This window comes from Hipposideros armiger, unplaced genomic scaffold (assembly GCF_001890085.2).
Source record: "Hipposideros armiger isolate ML-2016 unplaced genomic scaffold, ASM189008v1 scaffold_1214, whole genome shotgun sequence".
In the NCBI taxonomy this organism is placed as follows: Eukaryota; Metazoa; Chordata; class Mammalia; order Chiroptera; family Hipposideridae; genus Hipposideros; species Hipposideros armiger.
The window spans coordinates 123,353-137,362 of NW_017732564.1; the positions used below are offsets into that span (position 1 = coordinate 123,353).

Genomic DNA, 14,010 nt, shown 5'->3' on the forward strand with positions numbered 1-14,010 from the left:
GGAAAGAGTCACTGAGGCCCTACCAATTCAGAATGAAGCTGAAGAAAAGGCTCTACCAGTTCTGCAAGAGAATAGTAAAGAAAGCCCGGCAAGTGTGATTTTAGTTTTCTCCCCTGCATCTCATATGTTAGAGGTTTGAAGCTGAATGAAATCTAAGAGATTTTTTAGACCAGAGGTTGGCAAACTTTTTTGTAAAGAAAATACTTTAGGTTTTGTGGGCCAAGGATATTATGGGGTTACTTATGTAGTGAGAGCAGCCCCACCACCGCCACCAGTTTCCCTGGGTGGGCCATCCAGGGTGGTGGGCCGGCTTTGTGCCCAGTTACCTTCGGTTGGAGACATTCTCCTGAGGAAAGAGCCAGTGGCTGGTGAAGGGGTGGAGAGGCTGCATTGCAAGGTGTTGGAGGACAGTAGCATATGAGTGTTATGGGTGAGTTCACCGTGTCACCAGCTCCTGGAGTGAAATTCCACTACTGAGAGCCTGGCAGTGGCCAACAGCAGAGTCCCCACTGTAGCTGGAGACCAAGGTCAGCACTGGGCAGTAGCCATGGCAAGCACTGGAGCTGAGCAGAGACAGGGGCAGAGGAAGATGCCCAGCTTGGTCCCAGGCTCACAGTGCTGTCCCACAGAGTTATATATGCCCAGGGACTGTATAAAAATAGTCGGCCCTGCCAAATTTGATCCATGGGCCATAGTTTGCAGACCTCTGATCTAAACTCGTAGATCTCAATTTGGGGGGTGGTGGGTGGGAGGAAGGTCTCCATATTATTTGCCAGCATCACATTTCCATTACCATTGCATCTTGCTACATTATTGCATGAGGATTCTAGGGCAGGAAGTAGAAGAATGTGTCCCCACCTTGAGAATTGCCATGTGGTACAGCACCCTCATTTTAACCAGGAGACAGTAGAGGCCTTAAGCATGAATTGGTTTCCTTGGAGTCAAAAGGCTTCTTAATGTCTAGGCTGTGATTGGATGCCAGATTCTAAATCCAGAACTCTTTACCCCACCTTATGCTATCTCTGCAATTGAATAAATTAGCAGAGAATCTAATCCAGATCATTTGCATGAGCTGCAAAATAAACATTATTTAACCCGAATTTTGAAAATAACTGGGAAAAGTTTTATTCATTGTGGGCTGTTTTGTCTTCCATATTATGGTATTTTTCATATTCTAATCAATAGGGTGCTAGATAATGCACATGTCTTTACTTCCCTATGGCTATGACTGACACCTCTAAAATTGTTCTTTCTAGAGTTTTCCATAAAGTCTACCTTTTCCTCAGCTTCCATTGTATTTACCTAATGGCAGTTGCTGTATTTTACATAGTAGTTGAAAACCAACTGGAAAACAGATTACTGTCTTATAGATTACTGGGTTTTTCAGTAATTATCATCAAATTTTGTTTGTATTCAGTCCCTCTCAATATCATCAATATTTTAGATAAAATAATATACTTTAATAGCATTTTAAATTTTATTTTTATGTGTGTGTGTGTGTGTGTGTGTGTGTGTGTTTTCTCCTCAAAGAATCTGCAAAATGAATTTTCAGCTGAATCAGTCTCAGAAGAAGCATTACCAGAAACAGAAGGTAAAACTACACTTATAAATAAGATATAAAAACAAATCATCTACCATTTACATTAGAGGGACAGACAAACAGTAAGAGCACATGTATGAGCTCAAACATCTTCCCAAACCGAATGAAAATTTATCCCTCTTGGAATCTGGGCTTTAGTCCTTCAGATCCTTTGTAGAACCATTGACAGAAACCAAGTTTAAGTCTCAAATATCTTTTCTATTTGTGCTAGTGAAGGCTGTGCCATATTAAATAGTTTCCTTGTATTCTAGAATAAAGTTCAGCTCCTTCTGTGACATTATTATCATTGTCATCGCTGTTGGACAATGTGTAGATTTATTATGAGCATGCAACTCTCCTAGAGCAGTTGAGTTTTCCATCTTTTAAAAGGACATAATCTGTCCCTTGGGTTGGTTATTTGTTTCTTACAAGATATTTTTAATTGACTTTTAACCTAAGTACTATATAACCTATTTTATTACAAAAGTACAGTTAATTATAAATGAACTCTGAAAACTTCATATTTTTTCCATAGAATTTAACCAAAAACCCCTCTGACTTCTAGAATTTTCTATTTTTGGATTTGTTACTTATAAGTAGAAAATCCAGGAAAATAAAAATATAAAGAATTAACCTTATAACACTTCTTGAGAAAACTTGGCTTGTTTTCTGAAAAGAAAACCCAAACTGTATTAAAGTATTTCTAATGATATTATGAGTGAGCCATACTGGGAGGAAGGAAGTGGAAAACACCAAGCCACACAGTGGCCAGGATCTTAACATTGTGGAATGAGGGTAAAAGCCACCCGGTGGTGATTCTATTACTTCCTTTCTCTGAGTATCTCGGGCATAACTGGGTCCAAAAACCCATCTGTCCAAAACCATAGATGGTCAAATACGAACCTGGTTGTTAGCTGTAAATACTGGAGTTTGTTCTTACCACTTCTCCTGTTGCTAGATGCTGACACTAGCAAAACACCAAAAACTGAAGAAGCCAAATCAAGTGATAGTTTCTCCAAAGTAAGTATTATAATCACCTTTATAATTATATAATTATATTGAAGTGTATCTTGATGTCCAGCTTTATGGTGTGTCTTTAAGTGGAATCAAACAGCAATATGCTCCCCTTGGTTTAAAGTAAATTTAATGGTAAAATATTAGCTAAACCTGAATTTACTTAGTATTTTTTATATTCTTAACGTTTTTTATATCCAAAGCAATGGAAATTGCTATTCAGTTTTGCCAAGTAAACACATTTTTTTTTTATTTTAGACTTATGCCAAATTTATATTTGTGTGTTTTTCTTTACCAGTTAATTTATGACTTTTATTTTCTTTCACACTCTCTTTACCATTGAAGAATTTTTCCAGAATTAATCCTAATTAGCCCTATTGGTGACTCTACAGAATATTTTGTTAATCTTGAAAAAAATGTTTACAGCAATACACTCACTATTGTTTTAATGAAAAGTAATATTTCCATATATAGTATTGCTTTACTGTATAAGGTAACTTTTTTTTGCCAACAAATAGAATGGTCATATTAATCAAGTAGAATTTCATTTACTTAGTTTTTATTATATTTGATTACTTTTATTATGCATTTCATCATGGAAAACAATTTTATAATATTTTAGATTTCAAAACTGTTTAACGATAGAAAAAGCTTTGGAGGCATATATACCAAACTGTAAACATGATGACTGATGGGGAGGGAATGGGTTTAGAGAAAGTGATGAAGGGGGCCTTCCATACAATTTTTACTCTGTGTATTTGAAATTTAAATTAGCAAGAAGGCTAAGTGTATTTTTTATGTTAATATTTATTGAGTTACAAATTTCCCAAATTCCATATTCAGTTCAATTCAAAGGGCATACTTTGCTCTGTTCACTGTTGTAAGGATTTGGGATATACGACTGAACAAAAAAGACGGGGTTCCAGGGCCTAATGGGGGTTACATTTTAATAGAGGAAGACAGATAATAAACATAAATAAATGAACTATATGATCTGTTCAATGGTGATGCCAGGACAGAAGAAAAAGTGGAGTAGGTGAGAGGAGAGGGATCAGGGGCACAGGCCATGGGAGAGAGGCAAGGTTGCCATCTTACATGGGATAGACCTCCTTGAGAAAGTGAGATTTAAGAAGATTGAGAAAAGATCGAGAGAGTCAGCCAGCTGGAACTGGGGAAGCATTTCAGGCAGTGAGAACAGCTGGATGACAGTCATGAGGCAGAAAGGGGCTTGGCAGCAGGCTGGAGAGAAGAGTAAGGGATGAGGCTAGACAGACGCACAGGAAGGGAAAATAGGTCCGCCAGGGCCTTCTAGGCAATTATTAGGACATTAGGAGTAAAACAGGGAGCCTGTGTAGGGTTTTTAGTAGAGATGCAATATTTAACTTATAAAACGCTCACTCTGGTGGCTGAGTTAAGCATAGACACTAGGAAGTTCCTGTTGGTATAGGGTAGCTTTGTTGGACTAGCCCTTCTACAGATAACATTCAAATGCTAAACACAATAGAAAAGCTTACTATTTGAGGGCCAAAAGCAGCTGGTAAAAAAGCAAAGCAGCAAACAAGCAAGCAGCAGAAACTATATGGAATGTGACCATTGAATGAAGAGAACTTCACTGGGCAAGAGCCATGCTTCTAACAGGTTACCCCAGAGGCATGCCCCATCTGCATGGCACGAGTTGCTAGAACTCAAGCAGAAAGCCTCCATCTTTTCAATGTAAGGTCTTGAACGATGAAGTTTGGGATGCCAGAACAGCTGAAAATTAAAGATCTTGGAAGGGAGGGAGCCACAGAGGAGGAACCTCAACATCTGTGTACATATTTTCCTTAAATGCTTGGCTGACTCCAGAATTGTGACAAACGATCAGTGTCTTCACTAGAGAGGATGGCCATTTACTGTTTTTTTCCTGCGAATATTTAGAATCTAACTTTTAATTAGCTATACTCTGCTATTCATTGTTTATTTTCACAGCTCACTGTGCGTGCTCAGCTTGGTGCAAAATCAGAAAAGTTGCTGAAGAAAGGAAAGAGCATTTCGGACATGTTGCTAGTTAGCATCATGGTGAATGCTATTAAGTATGTATGACTTTTTGTATCTCTTTAATATATTTTCTGTCAGATAGAGGTATTTAAAGAATAACACAGAAATATTTTTATTTTTAATGTCTAATGAATACTACTTATTTCCCTAAGAACACATACAGCAAGATCAAGGTGCATTTTGTGATTTACGTGCCTATATTTTACTTCCCCCTTTTCCAACCATGACTTCGTTCACTCAGATGTGAATTCACGTCAGTTTCTATTCCGTGCAGGGAATTCAAGGAGATGTCAGCTACTGCTTGAAAAAGCCACGGGACAGATTGTGGAGTGGGGAGACCCTGGCTGTGCTCACAGGCCAATGGGCTTCCTCGTTTTGTGTTTCAGAAGGAGGGAGGGAACCCAGGGATCCAAAGGTTGGACAGTGGTGGGTAAGACACTGAGAAAGCAAATTTGCACAAGAAAGCATAGCACACAGGTGATATGTGATAGGGGATAAACAGAAAGTCAAAATAGGCTATGATTCTGTAATCTCTTTCTCCTTTCTAAACCAAAGACTTCTCCTCAGCCCTCTGTAAGACAGAAAAAGGAGCAATTAAAAGAAGCTGTAGAGGCTCAGCTGGTCCATATAATAAGGAGATGAGGTTTAGCAGGACGGGAAAAAGAATAAAAAAGGCTACTGTGAAAGAGCTTGGAGAGCTTGGAGTGGGTGAGGAAATGGCATTGGGGTAGCTGTGCTGTGTGGGAAACAGGAGGACTGAGAGAGGTGAGGAGAAGTTATAGGGAAGCTTTACTATGCATAGAGAATGGACTCCCCCGTTAGTGTTTCCTGAGGCTCCATCAATGATTTAACTTGCCTCTCAGTTGTGATGTATCTTGGAATGATGGCTCCTTGAATGCAATGCTGAAGAAACAGGGAATGTGGCCCCCATCAGAGCCGGAAGGGATCTCGTTCTACTAGTTATAACATTTCTCAGAACTGGCACAAAATATGTTTTACCCCTGGGATTCCTTGTTCAAAAAAAGAAATATTTATGAAAAAAATCAGCTATAGGGCCGGCCGAGTGGCTCAGTTGGTTAAGAGCTCCCTCAAGACTGCGAGCTCTGAGCAACAGCAGTTCGATGCCCCGCCCGAGCTGAGCTGCTGCTGAGCTGCCAACAGGTGGCAGGATGGCTCAGCTTAAAAAAAAAAATCAGCTACCAAGCAGATCTTAGCTTTGGTATCAGTGGAGCTGGAATGTCCACACACCACCCTGAGAACTTCACTACCCTGCTACCACCATCCCCGTTGCCCCTGAGGCCCCTTCAGAGCCCTGTCAGCAGCTTGAAACCCTTTCATCTGGTATAAATCCACCCTTTTTCGATGGGGAAATGAAGACTCATGGCAGTTCAGTAAGGCCATCCAGTCACGTGTATCTAGTTAGCAGTGTGGCTCGAGTCAAAGCCCTGGTTGCCTCACTCCCCATCACCTGGTGTCCTCACACTACAACTGAACTAGTCTGACCCTGACCTCCCCCTCACTCTGAAGTAGCTCCTCAGACTGTGGGTGGAGGAAGAGGTCACCCAGGCCTAGGGAGGCACTCAAGAAACTTTTCCACCTTAAGCAAATGAATCAACAAACCCGTTCTATGTAGAATGCTTTACCAAGCTCTGGACAAGTTATAAAAGCACAAATGCACCCTTTTTCTGCTCTTTATAGCCTAATGGGGGAAGTAGAGGTAGTGACATGAAGGCAGCTTGATACTGTGGAAGGATCAGTGGATTTGGGGTCATTGCAGTTTTGCAAATTTTGAACAAGTAATGAAACCTCTGAACTTCAGTTTCCCCTTCCGTCCTTGCTACACTGTCAGGAGGATCACGTGCAGGCACCGAAGAAGAATTATGCACCTTTAGAAAGGGGGTTTTATTGTTTGATATCTGTTCTAACAGAGAAACAAAATCTCAACTTTTAACCCAAACACCAAAATCTCAGTTTTGCATCATTTAGGAACTTAGAAGGGCAAAGCTGAAGTTTATGCCCTTTCCACATTGTTTCCCAACGTAAAGAACTAAAATAGTAATTCTTAGAGGACCCAGTCTCTGTAGAGGATGCTGCGCTGAGGGCAAAAAAACCCCAAGAAATGGCCCTTAACCTCCAGCAACTTAGAATTTACTTGAGATAAATAAGACTCACTTGAATTGTCCTAAGTTGAGAAATGTAATAATTACCAATTGTATGGTGAATGAATGAGAGCCAGAGGAGTTCAGATCAGGCGGGTGTGACTCCAGGCTGGATTGGGCAGGGTAGGAAAAACCCTCCAGGTTGGCAGTGAGTATCCACCATGTGCTAAGCTCTGTGCTGGGTTCTCAAAATGCATCATTTCAGTTCATCCTAACAACCACCCTTTGAGTTATGTCATCCCACTACGTATAGATGAGGAAACAGATTCAAAGGAGGAACTGCCTATGGACACAAACTAGAAAATCCAATTCATACTCACATAACAATGAGATCAGTTTGTTTGAAGTAAATAGTTCAAAATTGTGTGAGAGAAGACGCAATAGGTAAGTAAGATGTGTTCAGTTGGTTTTAAATACCGTGCTATGGCCTCCAGAATAGATTTGGAGGGTAGCAGGCATCCACCCACAGAAGGATCGTGAGCAATGAAATGATTGTGGTGCATTTGTCAACCTAACATTAGCTATAAAGTAATAAAATTCATGCAGAAGGAGATTCTTGTGGAATTGAAAGAATTGTATTATTATTTCCAAAGTACTTATGTGTATCAAAATGTTCACGGTTTGTCCATTTTCAATTTAGTCAGATTCCTGTAGATCAAAGCTGGGTCCTTGATGGTTTTCCAATGACATTAAACCAAGCAAAGCTTTTGGAAGAAGCTCTCACAGGCTCTGACAGAAACCTTCCAGAACTGGAGGGAAAGAAAGAGCAAATATCCACATTGGCTGTTGATCCTACAGCTGCCAGAGAAGTGCCTCCTCCTCCTGCTGCATTTGACTTTGTCATGTTATTAGATATTTCAGATAATTCCTTGCTGAATCGCATGCGTGACACCGTGGGTAAGCTGAACACCTCTTTCTTCTTTTTCTTTTTGATATTCTTGTTGACAAGTCAAAGCCCTTTGTTTGTTCTTTGACTGAATCTGTGAATATTCCCATGTGTAATTGTAAGTGGATAATGAAGACTTCTTTTCAGCCTTCCAGAGTTATCCAGCAGAGCACAGTTGCTCCCTGCTTTGACTGTCAGTGTTCAGCACTGCAGGCCAAGCCTGGACCTAGCGGAAAATCCCATGCCAACTGCAAACATCTCACTAAACCCTTCCATCACTTGGCAGCTCCCCTGGCACAGAGGTGCCCTTTATGAGACTTGCATGGAGGAGCTTCTTGTAGCTATCCAGTACATCTAGGTGGGTCACCCTAGTGAAGGTCAAAACCACACCTGTGCTGTAAGCAAGGACCTGGTAACATCCTTCCCTTGGATTGTGTGTCAGCTCTGAGAAGCAGGTATCAGTTGGCTGACGTCCTCACATGGAGTTGAATAGTTTTGCCAAAGTTTTGTGGTTTACTTAACTACTTTTCATCGTTGAAATGAAAAAAAAAATTACTTTATTCCACAAATTAAATACTTATGGGTAAAAGCATATATTCATGAACGCTGGCTTTCCAACTTGTGAGATACTTGACCTTGGGGAAAGTACTTCATTGTTCTAAACCTCAGTTTCACAACCTGTGCAATAGAATGCCTCATTGTACTGTTATGGATATTAAAGGACAACTGTTTCTTTGCTCACAACACTTCTGACACCAAATGTGTGAGTTTTCCACACCAAAGTTACCACAAAATTGCTCCTAACTCCAGATGCCAATTTCAGGTAGTGGATCCCTAGGTTACCAACACGTCTGTCTGAATTGACTACAAATTTGAGGGTTTCCATGACCCCTCCTCGGGTTCGATAATTTGCTATGACTCACAGAGCTCAGGGAAACACTTTCCTTACTATTACTGATTTATTATAGTGGATATTATGAGAAATGCAAATGAACAGCCAGATGAAGAGGTCCACAGGGCAAGGCCTGGTCCAAAGCTCAGGACCTTCTGTCCCTGTGGGGTTTGCGGCGCACCTTCCTCCCAGCATGTGGATGCACTTGCCAATCCAGAAGCTCTTCAAGCCTCTTTTTATGGCGGTTCCATTACACAGGCATGATGGATTGAATCACTGGGCATGGGTGATTAGCCAGGCCCCAACTCCTCTTCCCTCCCCAGAGATCAGGGGGTGGCCTGAAAGTTGCAGCATTCTAGTCACCGGGTTGGTTCCTCTGGCAACCAGACCCCAATCTCTAAGACTCACCTCATTAACATACACTCAGAAAAGGTTGAACGGGGCTTATTATGAATAACAAAAGATGCTCTTCTCACCCCTATTACTCAGAATATTACAAGGGTTTTAAGAACTGTGCATCAGGAACCAGAGATAAAGACCATATAGGAGTACCGTATTTGCCGGCGTATAAGACGATTTTTTGGCCCTGAAAAGTATGCCTCCAAGTGGGGGGTCGTCTTATACGCCAGGTACACTTCAGATAGACTGCCCATAGTGCTTGCCCCGTGCCATAGTGGCCTCCCGATGCCCGCCCACTTCATTCCACATACCGTTCATTATAAATTAAAATGTTGAAATCAAATCTGATATTGTTTTACCTTTTATTTGGTGTGTGGAAGGTGTGCGGAAGAGGGGGTAGTCTTATACGGCGAGTATATAACAAACTCTGTATTTTGAGTGGAAATGTTAGGGGGTCGTCTTATATGCCCAGTCGTTTTATACGCCGGCAAATATGGTATGTATTTATTATATCACAATATCCCAGGTGTTAAATGAGATAAATGTTAATTAGGGTGGAATCTGCCACATGATAATAAGCATGTAGCAAGTGCATCAGGAAAATCTGTGGAAGACTTTGAAATGAATAAAAGATTATTGGATATCCTTTCAATAGAAGGCTGAGTATTGTCTTTTGGACCCTTTGGAGTAGCTGATTCCGTAGGGGCCTATGTTTTTCATTGACCTTGACTTAGCTCTTCTATAACCACAAATGGTAGGAAACTGATAGTAATTCAAATGAGTCTTGTTCTCATTTGCAAATGAATTTTTCAATCAACATGCAATAAATTTCTACACCTTTGAAAAGATGATTCCAAATACTGCATTGCTCTATACATAGTAACCAGTTTTTCATCTATTAACATCTATTTCAGCATCCCTGATTGCCTGTGAATGTGTCTATTATTAAGATCTCATTTGAACTGGTGGTAACATCTTCCTGGTTCCCTCATTACTGAAGAGTTAAATTATGTCATTTTACATTTGTTTGAGAGTCTTGATTTTACCTTTTTTTTTTTAAACTGCCCTTCAACAAATGGTAACATTTATCATGTTTGAAAAAATATTGCTGTTACTAATACAATGACATTTAGAGCTAGAAGAGACCTGTGGGATCATCTTTTTCAGTGCTTTTATTTATAGATGGGAACTTAAAGCATGAGCCCTTGATTTGTCCAAGGTCACACTCACCCTTATTTTGAGCTTGTGTAATTTTGAGATCTTTCTCTCATTGTTTATTTAAATAAAATGACAGAACCATTAGATTTTACTTCAGCGGTTGAGCCCGGTAGTTTAAACTGGATGCTGTCCATCAAATCTCAAAAGGGAATTCTACTTCTCTTCATACAAGGAGATAGGAGCCCTGCTGACAGTAGTGACGGTTCTGCTTGTTCAACCAGCTTCCCATTCCTGTTCAGGGAACTGATGAGGATTGACGGGAACACAGCCAACCCATGGCCATCTGGTGACAGAACAGGGCCCTGAACTCAAGAGAAATCTGACTTGGAAGGAAGTTATAAAATGCACGCATACACACACCTGTGGATGAGAGGGCCTGTAAAAGCTGACTGTACGGGCCTCCGCGGTTTGCCTACCCTCTTGGGGCTCCATGGGAAGTATATTGTTGTATGTTTCAAAATAGAGGGAAGTCAACTGGCAAGAATTTTTCAAGAACTCAAACTCAATCCACTGAGTTCTTTCAATTTCTTATTGAAATTATATAACAAATGATTCTGTCGAATTTATCAAAGCTGGTGTTAGCATCTAAATAGTTTAGTTTCCTAACTCTAGATCCTTGACTTATAACTAGACTTTAAAATATCCTTTCTCTTCTAGTCCAGGAAGAATTTCTCCTTTGCCAAATTTTAGACTTATATGCACACAAATAATCTTATTTTTCTACTCTCAGAAACTGGTATTAAAACACAATGTGATTGTTTTCTTTTTTATCATATATTTTTACTATTGAATATTTCTAGGTCTGAAGTGAACTGAGCCAATTGCTCAATTAGAGCCATCTAAGCCCTGAAAACTAGTGTGAAATCATTGAGCTTATAGTCTTGTTTTGGTCAGAAATGAACATGCTAAATATTTGTCTGCAACTTTGAAAGTCGGTCTTCAGCTTTCATATTCATGCATCTTAAGAAAAATTGTTATTCTTTCATATCTTAAGATTTTTCTTTCTTAGGATGTAAGATCTGAATGGCCTTTGAAAGATCATTTTGCCAATTTATTCTCCTCATCCTAATCAAAACCCCACCTAAACTATTTTAGACAGATAAAACTATATCTTTTTAAAATATCTTGTTCATTGACATATTCATTTATAATTTATTGCATGCTTACTAAGTGCCAGACACTACTCAAGGGCACTGGAGTTTATTGGAAATCATAGATAAGGAACCAATACAGAATTGCGTGTCCTACGTGGCAGCCACTAGCCACATATAGCTATTTAAATTAATTCTAATTAATAGAAATTCAGTTCCTCAGTCACACTGCCACATTTCATGTACCTAGGTGGCTAGTGGCTACCATATCGGACAGCACTGACATAAAACGTTTCCTTCATTTCAGAAAGTTCTGTTGGATAGCACTGGTATAGTGATAGGAGCTAAAATGGCACCACCAGCAAATATTTATCTAACATTGATAATGTGACAGGAATTGATAATACAGAAATAAAGGTCAAGGCCCTATCCTCAATGGTTCATAGTGTAGTGTGAGAAGAAACAAAAGTAAGCTGCTTATTATAATATGTAGTCAGTTATGTGCTATAGTAGGTGTGCCCAGCATGGAGAGAGATAAAAGCCAGGTCAAGAAAGGGAGGAAAATAGAGAGAAATGCCTTTGCAAGCCTTGGCCGGTGAGCGTGGTCCAGCTAGAGAACAGCAAGTCCCTCAGCAGGGCCGAGAGGCAGCAACCTATGGAGGAGCAGCAGAAATGAGCCTGGAGAGCAGACAGGGGCCAGATGAAGAGTCTCGCCCCAAGCTAAGGGGTTTGGACTTTACCCCGAAACCTTGTGAATTCAGTGAATTATATTAAAGCCGAGATTTAATGAAATTAGATATGAAAACATAATGGTCATTCTGGCTCTAGTGTGGAGGATGCATTGGAAGGGGAGTGAGACCGGAAGCCATGAAATGAGTTAGGAAACTATTATCATCTGAAAAACAACAAAGGCTTTAAGACAGCTGTACGGAGCCAGGTTGGAAGAGTCAGCTTCAAGCAGTACTTAAGGGAAAAACCACAGAACTTAGTGATCAGTTTGGGTTGGGGAATGTAGCACAGGGAGAACAGGATGACTTCAGGTTTATGATTTGCACAACTTTTTGAATGATGATACCATTCACTGAGAGGATATGGAAAGAAACACACAGAGTCTCTTAGGGACATGCTGAGCCCTGAGTGCCTGTGGGAATTTTAAGCTAAGATGTTGGAGAACAGTTCTATAAATGGGTCTAGATGTCAAGAAGAAAGTGTGCACTAAAGTTAAGGATTTGAAGGTAGGAGAAATCATCTAGAAAGAAAAATATGTTTTTTAAAAAAAATCCAGAATGACTCCCAAGAAAATGAGAATTTAATGGAGAGAGCAAAAGAACAAGTGTTTAGAAGCAGCAGCTAGAGAGAGAAAGAGATCCAGGGAGAGTAGCAACTTATAAACAAAGAAAGGGAGGACAGATTTTCAAAATAAGGGTGTTGTACTATCCCTCTCCCAGACTGGTAGGGGTGGGTCCTGAGGCCGGGGCTGGGGTGTGGGAGCCCAGTCACTAGGGTTGGGTGCAGCATGCTGTTCTGCCATGCTTGGGTCCATGGAGAAGTCTGAAGAACAGCAATTGTTGGGAAGCAGCCTACAGCCAACCCAGGTGGGCTCAAGGGCTGAACGTCAGTCCAGCCAGGGCGGGGCAGAGAGAAATGGGCCAGACTGAAAGCCAACAGGCAGAAGGCCAGGGAGAGCTAAGGAGAGGGAACAGCCAATGTGGACGTAAGACTGTGTAGAATGGAAAGGTAGGTGGCTACCTGAGTTCTTAGCCAGTGCCTCAGGCCATTTGTCAGCATGAGAAGGAGTAACAGGATTCATAATACGGTGAGAGGTACAGGGAGATTTTGCATGTAAACCCTGGATGCTTAACCTGTGACTAATAGTGACTGAAAAGAAACATGAGGGGCTTCCAGGGCTAATAATGCTTGTTTCTTGATTTGGGTGCTAACTATTTTTCCCTAGTGAGGTCATTGGACTGTATAGTCATGTATGCATTTTTGGAGGCAGGTGTAATTCAATAAACACCTTAAAAATTCAAAAGAATTTAAGAGCCTGCAGTCAAATTGGCTGGAATCAAATCTCTTCTCTGCCATTTATGAACTGTGCAATTTGGGGCCAATTATAGAATTGCAATCCTACCTCACAAGTGTTTTGTGAATACAAAATAACATTATATGTGTAAAAGCATTTTTAAATTATGTGCTAAATTTTACCTATAAATGCAACAGAGAAATAGAGTAAGATAAGGACTGAATCGCATCCATTGGCTTTGACGTTTTTGGTGACTGAAATGAGAGCTTTTTCAAAGGAGTTGGGGAGGAGGAAGGATGGATTGCCATGGGTTGAGGTGTGAATGGGAGGCCAGGAGGTGGGAAATATGAGTGGAGATAACTCAAAAAGTTTGTCTCAGAAACAAAGGAAAGAGCCATAGCAATGGGGTATTTATTGTTATTCAGCTTTCTTCCTTTATTTCTTTTTCTTTCTTCCTTCCTTCCTTCCTACCTTCCTTCCTTCCTTCCTTCCTTCCTTCCTTCCTTCCTTCCTTCCTTCCTTCTTTCCTTCCTTCCTTCCTACTTTTCTTTCTTTCTTCCTTTCTTCCTTTCTTTCTTTCTTTCTTTCTTTCTTTCTTTCTTTCTTTCTTCTTTCTTTCTTCTTTCTTTCTTTCTTTCTTTCTTTCTTTCTTTCTTTCTTTCTTTCTTCTTTCTTTCTTTTCTTTCTTTCTTTCTTTCTTTCTTTCTTTCTT

At 40.3% G+C, this 14,010-nt stretch overlaps 1 protein-coding gene across 1 annotated transcript in view; it reads left to right on the plus strand.

Moving 5' to 3' along the window:
* Nucleotides 1-14,010, plus strand: part of SPEF2 (sperm flagellar and cilia associated 2) — a 164,861-nt gene that overhangs the window by 68,035 nt on the left and 82,816 nt on the right. Inside the window, exons 11-15 of the mRNA XM_019632971.1 lie at nt 7-88; nt 1,531-1,591; nt 2,538-2,599; nt 4,562-4,665; nt 7,430-7,686. Of these exons, the coding sequence (XP_019488516.1) occupies nt 7-88; nt 1,531-1,591; nt 2,538-2,599; nt 4,562-4,665; nt 7,430-7,686 (566 nt within the window). The remainder of the gene's footprint in view (nt 1-6; nt 89-1,530; nt 1,592-2,537; nt 2,600-4,561; nt 4,666-7,429; nt 7,687-14,010) is intronic.